Raw genomic sequence first — 10,766 nt, forward strand, 5'->3', positions numbered from 1 at the left:
GCTTGAAACACCATGCAGAACCCACTGATGACACTACCTACTGCTGGATCCGTGGCCGCTTGGGCCCGGAACAGTCCTATATTAATATTTCTTCGTTTGATTACAGATACTTTTCGTTTTTCTCTCGTGTATTCATCTTTATAGAAGTACCTTTTTTCCTGCGTGGTAGTAATTTGGGTAGTGATTCGCAACGCCTTCTTGCGACGAACACGTTTTAGATTAAGCCCCTCGAAAACGTCTGTATACAAAACAACGACGGTTGTCGTAAGGCCAGCCAGCAGAAGACGCTGCAGGGGAACGGCGCGAGTTTTCGACTTCGTATAGCCTCCAGCTATCTCGGCCGAGCGTCGGTAAGAAACTAGGCTGTGCAAATTACATTCTCGCCCTACCTGCATCCTTGAAGATCGGGCGGCTTCTAAAGTGAATAAAGATAACCCGTGGCAACGGGGAGGAAGCAGTGATACACAAAATCATTTGCATTCTGAGAGACCGGCCAATCTGATACAGGGCGGGACAGAAAACAAGGATAGAATGGAACCACATGCAGAAAAGATACTTGGGAATGGTACTCGGAACGAAGAAAACGAACACGGGAATATAGTGTACTATTTTCCATAGTAAGTCTGTTTTCCATTGAAAAGTGGAATATCCAGTGAGTTTTCCACTGGAAAGTAGAAAACCCGGTATGTTTTCTACTGGAAAGTGGAAGATGTGGTATGTATTCCAATGGAATGTGGAAAATCCGGTATATTTTCCACTGAAAAGTGTCTGGCATGTTATCCATTAAAAAGTGGAAGATATGGTATGTTTTCCATTAAAAAGTGGAAGATCTGGTATGTTTTCTACTGAGAAGTGGAATATCTGGTATGTTATCTATTGAAATGCAGAAAATCCGGTGTGTTTTCCATTGAAAAGTGGAAAATCCTGTATGTTTTCTACTGATAAGTTGAAAATCCGAAAGGTTCTCTTCCATTGAAAATTGGAAAAATCTTGTGAAACTATATTGGGGTAAAAGGCTGAGATCGATACTACGCGATACCTCGAACAAAGGCAGTTCGAAACAACTGGGCACCGTCCTCATCGTTAGCATTATATTTACATGGTCGTGAGATTACAACCCCTGACTAGGAAAATGTGGGATTACAACACTCGTCCTTGTAAACACAATGCTAATGATGAGGACAGTGCCCACTTGTTTCGAACGCTCTCTGTTTCGAAATATCGACCTCTCCCGACCTGAAGCTCTTGCTTCAATTTGTGTTTTCCATTGTGTCACGGAAATTGTGGGTGCTCTCTCTCGCCTTCATGCGAATTATCCGCTTAAACGAAAATAAATGACTGTTTGTGCTCACCAGTCTGCCTCCCGTTGATTCAACGCGAGGGTATATAAAGAAACTTTGAGATAAACTCGCGATATGTCATGGCTAATAAAACGGTAAGCTATAATTCGGCCGAGAATAATGTTCTGCTTCATAAGAAGTGACTCACCGATTAATTCGTTTCGGTAAAACTAAAAAGAAAACAAAGAACAAGGCACTAAGCGTATCACATTCGCGTCTCTGAGTCTCTTATTTTATCCAAATTGCGTTTCAACCAACTTTACGGCAACCAATAACAATGACGCTGCACCTTCAGTGTCGTGTCCCAGTTGGCGTCGCATTCTCGTGACGAGATTCGGTGTATAGTAACTGCAAAGGGAGGTCGATGACTCTCTATCAAATTTAACGATAGCATTAAAACGGTAACCGCGAATCGCTGGCTGACAGCAAGATACCGTGCTCATAACCAGTGGATAACCAGTTGTCGACATATTCCACGCAATGCATCTTGCAGGAAGGCCGGAATTATCGTGTCCCTTGGACCGAATAATAATATTGTAAAACCGCTTTTATGCTACTTTTTTTTTTTTTTTTGGCTCCGTGTATCTTTTTCTCTTTTATTGTGGGGTTAGGAGAATGAGGGGCGGGTCAAGTTGGGAGTCTCTCTGTGGAACGGGTTTGATGGCCGCTGTCTAAATTCAGCCAGACAGCGTAGCCCGTTAAATCGAGGAAGTCCGAGCCAATTAAACCACCTTGCGTAACCGCACCATGTAGGTCAGACCTGTGCCACGGTCACGCAACCGTGAAACGCGTGTGAATACATAAAAGTGAGGCGGTCACGTATATTTCTGCGGCCGAATTGTGAGCACGACGAAAAATCGAGGGAAACCTTATTGTGTGCGCCGTGTTTTTTTGTTGTACGGGATCTCCGCAGAGGAATTCTTACATATAGAAAAACCAGTTCTTCCTTGCCGATAGTGGGGGGGGACTTGGTTCGCGATCGCAAACAAGTCCGCTGTGTACAGCATGCGACCTTCGAAGAGTTCATTGCCGCAGTTCAAACGACGCTGAGTTTGCAATACGTCGCCGATTCGGAAGCGCAAAAAATTCGTGTGCTGAGCGCCTCCCGTGTGCGAAGTGCTGTCGCTTTGTCACTGATGGTGACGCGAAACAGGGGGGAGTACGCCCCACAATCTCGACAAATCGAGGAGTGCTTAAAAAAAGGCGCGAAAGCACGAAGTGTATGCTTCTGTGCGGTCATCCACAGCGGCACATGCGACGGGACGCTTAGCGTGGGGGGTCTTGCATGAAAAGTATGCCATTCCATACGATATTAAACACGAGCAATGGAACGAGCAAGCGGACGGTGTGCCATTGCATAACAGTAAAAATTTCATTCGCTCTGAGGGGGGACGCGGGCAGTCTGAACGAAGATCGCGGCATAATACTCGAAACGTCTTGCGTCGTCTGCTTTGACGAGTTCGCATGTATCCGCGTCATTCTTCACATTCTAGGCAAATATTGTTGCCGTTGTTGGGTAACACGCTTGCGATGCAAATGCTTCGGCATTATAAGAGCGATTGCGTTTATCCGCGTGAGTTAGAGCCAGTCGTACTACATCCCTTTGCAGAAGCAATCGTGCGCCGGTCGCGCAACAAATCAAAGTGCTCGAAACGCTTCGTACATGAACTTTAACGATAGTGATCGTGAAGTATGTAGATGACTTTCAAGCAATTTACGAGCATAATAGCGCAAGTGAAGTATTTCGTGCCATCGAACCATCGTGCTTCGTAGACGGCCAGCCCTGGACCGTGCGAAGGCACATCTCGGGCAGCACTTGGTCGCGGTTCTACTTCCCATAATCAATCCCTTACCTTTGAATACTCGTGGAAATCCGCTGAAACTGCGACGAGGCAGACAGCTAACAAAACTCCGACGAGTACCAAGCGAAACATGGCAGCTTTTCTGTTAACCCAGGGGCGTAACAAAGATGCAGAAAGACGTGAGGTGAAGTGAAGCGAAGCACTCGGCTGTCAAATCCAAACTGTCGTGGTGTACGAAAGAAAGCCAAGAAACCACCGGCGGGCGACCCTGAGTAGCGAAAGCCTCCTCTCCGCTCGGCCACTTTGTGGCAAAAAGTTGCCAAGGAGGATGCTCGGAAAGGATGAGGAGGAAACCTACCTGAGTGAAGATCGTGGCGCCGCATGGATGGTGATCACGAAACCCGTTTTTCTGCCTATTCCGGCCACGCGGCGGCGATGGGGGTGCGGCGCGAGCAGGCGGGAAGATTCGAATTCTGTGTTAAAAAAAAAAAAAAATCTGAAGAGACCTAGGGAAGATATTAGAGGAGAAAGGAGGCGGAGGGTCGGCGGATGCGACAGTGGAAGTCGGCCAGCTGAGAAGAACCTGAAGCTTGACCATGTACCGTGTAAAAAATGGAGCGAGCATTATCCATGGAAAAAGCAAACTTCCAAGCTTTGTTGCACGTTATATAAGGAACAAAGCGACATCAAAGAATAACACCTGATATGTTCGCTATGCAAGCAATTTGAAAACTCATTGGTTTCGGTTTCCCTAGTCATCCCCTGATCTCCGTCCCTACTCAGTGCTGTTATGTTTTTTAAAAAGAAGATTGTGAGGGACCTTTGTTTCTGCAAATTTTTGAAGGAAAAGTCTGCAAGGTCCACTGAACAACAACGAAAGAGAGAGGGAGAGAGAAAAATGTGAGGCATGCCGGCAATGAAATTGCTGCGTGAGAAATATCGGATGCTCTGAAGCTGAGGGACCCCTGTGCGTTAAAAGAGCTTGCACTGCAGTAACAATGCTCTGCTGTGCAAAGCATACGCGAACTGAACAGAGCTGCATCATGATCAGAAGGTGCAACCTACAGACAGTGCTAACTTGAGCATGTGGAAACCTTGACCACCCTATTTACACCCTATGGGAGTCACATGAATAATACAGATTCCTTTGGTGGTCCTCGTTCAAAATGGTAAAAAGGTAAATGTTGTAAAAATTTACAGCAGTAAAATACAGGGTGTCCACCGTAACCACCGTGACTGTAACTATAGAAGTAATTTTTAAAGATAGAAAAATCACTTTTTCCCGGTTTTAACCAATGGCAATGTACTCTACGCCTAAAGCCCCACCTTAAGATGGCCCAGGCAAGCTTCTGTGACGATGCATTAATTAACTTTCGTTAACTAACTTTTTAATTATCAACGATAGAAGATTGACCCAATGAGAACATCGGGCCCCTTGGGGTCACTGGTAACGTTACCGTTTTCAGAACAAAAATTGAGGCAGTTATAGCGCGAGGAAAGAGCCTGGAAATAAGGTGTTCTAGTGGTCATTTTTCGACGCTCAAGTAGAAGCGCTCGCGTTTTCATTTCCTGTGTATGCGGGGGAGGGAAGAAGCTGACGCACCAATCTGTCCCCTTGCAATCTGTCCCCCATGCGACAGTGTTTTGCCTCCCCCGCGTACAGAGGAAAGGTAAACGGGAGCCTTTCTACTTGAGGGACGAAAAACGACCACCAGATCGCCTTTAGTTCCAGGCCCTTTCCTCGCGCTATAACTGTCTCGATTTTTGTTCTGAAAACGGTAATCTTACCAGAGACCCCAAAGGATTCTATGGTCTTATTGGGTCAATCTTCTATCGTTGATAATTACAAAGTGAATTAACGAAAGTTAATTAATTGATCGACATAGAAGCTTACCTGTGCCTTCCTAATGTGGGTCTTTAGGTGTACAGTACAGCCGCATTGGTTAAAACTGGGAAAAAGTGATTTTTCTATTTTTGAAAATTACTTCTATAGTTACGGTGGACACCCTGTATACGTAGCTCGGATAAGGGCTAACCGATTAAAAGTTTATTGTTTTGGACAACCAACCATTTGGAAAGCCTCGATAACAACACCGCCTTTATCTCCTGTAATCAGAAGTCGCTGCAAAATGCAACACAGACCATCCATTTTTGTCTATCGTTCTACCACATTTTCCCACAGATGCATCATCAGTGCTGTGCAACACTGAGCATTCCTTGATGAACATGCGAGATGTCATCAGTGAGCTATTCATACCCAACCAAAAAGCCATTTGCAAAATGTCTGTACTTCAGACATCACAGGCACTCCGCACTCCCTTGCAGATGTGATTTCCAATACGAGGAAAATGCTGGTTACGCAGGGACTGGAATGTTCAAAATGGCATCATACGAACAATAGGCCCCATTGTTCATGGACCATAGATGAAAAGAGTTCCACGGAAAATGTCGGCCTTTCATAAAGCTCATTTCTGGAAACCTTTTTGTGCAAATGGGACATATGGAGTCCTCTCGTATTACATGTCTGTCGTTACACGATCGTCTCGGTGAGCGACACTGTAGGATATGGGGGACCGAGGAAGCGGAGGGTATCTTACAAGAACAGGACTGAGAGGATTAAAGTTTGACAAGTCTGCCTCTTCCCTGTAGCTCGACCGCTGTGTGGTTGCAACGAAAACAAAATAAATAAGTGAATAAAAATTTATTTTTTAAAAAAGTGAGATTCAACTACTACAAATGTCTTTGTTCGTTTTTGAAACATATCCACTGCTAACACGACGGTTTTTCTTCTCTTTGCTTCCAGATTGCCTTTAACGAACTTAACCCGTTCTCCATGAGGTCTATCAGTGCCAAGCGAACGATACACACGAATGCAGTGAAGGTAAGGCGAAACATTGCCTCTCTAGTCATTGTGGTTGATGGAAATGCACCTAATTTTGTGAACCTGACAACAAAACTTTTAAAGGGGCACTAAAATGCAAAAACAACTTGCTCTCAAATGAAAGTCCGTGTTTCAATTAGTACAGTTCAATAAAATTAGTTCACACAACGCTACCGTTTAGAAGAAAAACGCAATGAAAACAAGAGCCGTCTTTGGCGGCAACGAATTGGGATCCCCAGGATTCAAAGCTTGGCGGCATCCAATGAAACAGCAAGAGAAGCGCGCGCATACCTATCGTGGACGTGTGGATTTGGAACGGGTCCGATCGTAGTGTTCCGTATATGCGCGGCATGATGCGCACTGCTGCATTTTTCAGTACCGATTCACGAAACAACAGTTCTCGCGAATATTCAACTGACAACATTTATCTTCACATCCTTCGGACAGCGACGCCAGTCCGCTTCGCAAAGCGCACTGTTTCTCACCGGGACCGCTCCATGGCGTGGCACGCGCGTGCACGCGCAGCATGGACTAAAAACACCGATGCACGAGCTGAAGCGGCGTTCACTGCTTAGCGCCGAAGCAAGAAAGAGTCCGGTATAATTGTGATTGTAGCTTCGTACCGGAATCAAAGTTTTGAATTATGATAACAAGTATGAAATTAATATAGCGTGTAACGTAATTTGAAGTAAACTTGTTTTTGCATTTTAGTGCCCCTTTAATGCCCACATGCTGCTACCGCAACTGACCGTGTTCTAGCTCTTGATTGGATGAATGACGAATGAAGATTCCTTATTAGAAATAATAACAATTCCCCACTACTTCTTAAAAACAGGAGCAGTTGCGGAGGCTGGATGAGATCCGCAATTCCTTACCTGCACATGACAGCTTGGCGTGGGAATCAACCGACTCCTCTCCTCCTTCGCCTCGGAAATAATCCTAACTATAAGACGCATGACGTAAATGCACGGTTTTATACGTTTTATAGCATGCCACGCATGTGCAAGATTGATGGGCCTCTACGTGAAACATGTTGCACAGTTCTTGGTGCAAACATACCGGTATGGTGCGATACTGTACTGCATTTGCAATACCTGTGCCTAAATTCTCGGACTAGAGCGCTTGGCACTTCTCGAAATGGGAAACAGCACAAGCTTGCTTTAATGCAGAGATGTCGATGATTGAAAGTCCGAACCAGATTATAAATCGTTTTCTTTTGTACGTTTTATATAATGTTACATCGCCAGGTCGTTGTGCCTTGTATATGGTCATCCTGGAAGACTTTTTCATAATCAAGAGACATTGCAAAGTCTATAATTTTTCTTCTACTTATCCGTCGCAGTAGAACGACTGACTTTCATGTAATCGTGATATGTATCATGCACATAAGGTACTACTTAAACATTGACATTTAGGAAGACACATATGAATTCCAGTACAAGCTCACAGAAAATCGCGGGTCTAGAATGTCGTCTTCTGGCACCGAGCCCGCTACACTGCAGTGGGTCTGCCGTAGAAATACACCAAGGGAGAATTCTGCTTATCACTTCAGTTCAGCGGGCAACATTTCACTGACATCACTATATGTAGGGAGTGACTTTTTCGAGTTAAATGCCTTTCTCAGATTCGGGGGGGGGGGGGGGGGGGGTAAAAATCGGGCGCTATTTTTAAATCTGTAATTCGGGGAGAAATCGGGCGATAATTGTATCGTCGAGTGTTATTATTTCTCCTCTTGTCTATTAAGTTCTTTCCTAATCTCTGTTTTTGTGTGTGAAATTGTGACCTTCCAGTGGTAATCCCCGAAGGCATAGACAGTGTTGACACACATGGGTGTATTGCTGGGAACGTAAGTGACCCATTCTTACATGAGTTATACGTGGCGACCTTTGTTCGTCTTCAGTGGAAACGTCACTTGAGGATTTCATAGTGACTGGAATTCGGGGAGAAATTGGGTTTAACCCGAATTGGTCGGAGGTCAGTTCGAGGGGGAATAACCGGGCGGAATCGGGTTTAACCCGAAAAAGTCACTCCCTAACTATATGTTATATTAGCCACATTTAATGTAATAACCATTGCCGACGTGGCCACTCCAGATTCTGACACCTTGGTAGCACTACATTAGCATGTGCCTTACATTAAGCTGGGTAGTGTCAAACGGATCCAAATACTTAAGCATGTGGCATAGTTGTGAGCATGTTTCCATTACACAAGAATGTAGTATATGCAAGTAGTGTGCCGCACACTATGAGAGACTAACATCAAGTGGTTAGCAGCCAAATTCATGTGACTTCCAAAGCTAAAAAAAAAGTACCTTTCAAGTAAAACATATTCTGCCTATTGGCATCTGTGACAGTAGAGGTCCAGAGCACACGTTTTGCCCTCAGTAAAAGTCTATAACATTACCTTTTAACGCAGTGCTGTGTGTTAAGCTAATTTCACACTACGTGTTTTATTTCGTGGCCCCAGCCTACGCCACAACAAATTCCACTCTCCAATCACTGATAAACATTCCAAACTCAAGTTCATCTGCCTGTTGACTCATTTCATGTTTACTTTAAACTGTAACTAGCATATAAAATGAATTACGTGTGGCCATTCCATACTATAAATGAAATTTATGCTAATTTTTATGCATGTACTAATTCCATTTAATGTTTCCTGCGGTACTGCAGTCAATATTCCCACATCTATGTGGTACTTACAAATCTCTGACAAATTTGAACTGGTTCATAACGTAGAAAGACTGTAAATACAGTAATGTTTGCAACCTATTCTTTTGTAAGAGAAAATCAGCAGCCTGAAATCTGTAGCTTCGTCACTGTGTACAGTTCCAGTTTAATGCTGTTATGAACACGTCAGTTCCTTACCTTCCTTGTTTTGAAAGAGTTTTGAAACGATTTTACATGCCATTTATGAATCTGTATACAATTGATTATACCAAATAAACATGTACATTTTCACAGATCCTAAAGCTTTTTGTATGTTGACATTTGATGCTATGAGGTTTGTTAGCGTTAGGAATTGTTTTTATAGATTTTTTTAGTGACGTAAAAGGCACCTCAAACGGGCAATAAAGGCAGCAAGGCAACTGCTTTCTTCCTTTATTTTTTTCTGTTGTAATTTGCACAACAAATAACATGTGCTCTTGCACAAGAAGGATGATCCTAGTTGTTCTGTAGTGCACGCCCTCTAGAAACCTTTAACCCCTTCAGAGAATCCGATCGGTGCTGAAGTTACTCGCTTACGTGAAGAGTCCCCTACGAGTAGTGCAGCGCCTTGTCTGCAGCGGACGAATTTTTAGTGAGAAATGAGACCTCGCGGCTGCTCCCCACACTGATGCTACGTCAGACGGTCCTGATTACGCCTCGTCAGAAGATCGGGCCGAGCCTCCGAACTCACGCTGCACGACTCGTGGCTGCTTTTTCAGGGTTATGCATTTCATTAAATTTAATTTAAGACACTGTACAGAGAATGTATTGTGCACAGTGGCACCTGATAGATTGCTTGATGAAGCTGGGTTTTCAGCAGTTCTAAATAATCACTTATTTGCTGCGTTAACATCAACACATCAATAGCATGCAAGGCATAACAGACGATGCACACAGCTCATACCTGAGTTATCATCATCATCATCATCATCATTAGTATTCTTATTGTGTGTTGTGCAGTCATTACTCTATGACATGGTGTGTAGTGCAGGGACCAGACCCTGTATAAACACATTGTGATGTTATTTGGAGTGGTCGGTCAAAGCGACCATTACTGAAGGTTGGGACGAGGTACTAGGCATGACAGGACCAGGAATTGTGACACAGAAACAATTCGAAAATGGGTTTAATACCAGTGACTGGTGAAGGATGTTAATGTAGATGAACCTAGGCCAAGCAGACTCTGAGCCTTGTGCTGATACACCGAAACTACGATGGAAATGACAAGCCTTGAAACAGTGGACCTCAGTGGTTGCAGCTGGTTGAAGTGGTTGAAGCTAGAAAAATATACGGAAGGTGTCAGGAAAGGTCTTCAGAGGGTGATGTTTTAAAGATGTCCGTGGTGGTAGCAGCCAATCCTGTCCAAGATCCTTCACATCTGCCGCAGAATGTCTTCACGAGGATCTGTCTCGTTCTCTGTAGCCTTGATGCACATATCGACGCCGCTGACTCACGTATCCGCGGTGTCTTTTGGCACCAACTCATGACACACGTCCTCAACACGTTCCTCAGCACATCTGGAGCACAGAAACTATGGGGCCTGCACAGTTCACTGCTGCTAGCTGCACGCAGCTGTTATAGGGGCGTGTCCCAGAGATGGACGAAAATTTTCATAAAGCAAAGTTGTGTTCTTCCTTCCAAAACTGCACTGCATATACTTATTTGTGATATGGCCCACATAGAAGTGATATAATTTGGACAGCCAGCACAATCCTAATGAGCTAACGAACTTTCCATCAATTAAAGGGGCACTGAAGGACACAAAATTTTCCTCGCTGAATGAAAGATAGCACTGCCTTGACACCAACACAAAAGGAATGGGATTCATCCCTTTCATCGTCCATGATTGGTGAGCGAAAGAAACCACAATTGAGACCTGCCATCTCCCTCTCAAGAAAGCCGACAACGTCTCTGCTTGGCCTCCTCAAACTATTTGTCCAGTCATCGTGTGTAGTCGTTTGAGGAGACCAACCGGAGGTCTCTGCATTGTTTCGTTTCTTGAGAAGGAAAACGTAGAAACTTTTGCACCCTAGTG

The 10,766-nt window shown here is 44.3% G+C and overlaps 2 protein-coding genes across 2 annotated transcripts in view; one reads left to right on the forward strand and one right to left on the reverse strand.

Annotated features, from left to right (window-relative positions):
- Positions 1-3,453, reverse strand: part of LOC135391202 (uncharacterized) — a 95,420-nt gene extending 91,967 nt beyond the window's left edge. Inside the window, exon 1 of the mRNA XM_064621356.1 lies at positions 3,194-3,453. Coding sequence (XP_064477426.1) covers positions 3,194-3,274 — 81 coding nt within the window. The 5' untranslated portion in view covers positions 3,275-3,453. The remainder of the gene's footprint in view (positions 1-3,193) is intronic.
- LOC135391201 (TBC1 domain family member 2B-like) overlaps positions 1-7,244 on the forward strand; it is a 123,305-nt gene extending 116,061 nt beyond the window's left edge. The window contains exons 18-19 of the mRNA XM_064621353.1: positions 5,946-6,023; positions 6,859-7,244. Coding sequence (XP_064477423.1) covers positions 5,946-6,023; positions 6,859-6,960 — 180 coding nt within the window. The 3' untranslated portion in view covers positions 6,961-7,244. The remainder of the gene's footprint in view (positions 1-5,945; positions 6,024-6,858) is intronic.
- Positions 7,245-10,766: the final 3,522 nt, after the last annotated feature.

Source organism: Ornithodoros turicata, chromosome 4 (genome assembly GCF_037126465.1).
Source record: "Ornithodoros turicata isolate Travis chromosome 4, ASM3712646v1, whole genome shotgun sequence".
NCBI lineage: Eukaryota > Metazoa > Arthropoda > Arachnida > Ixodida > Argasidae > Ornithodoros > Ornithodoros turicata.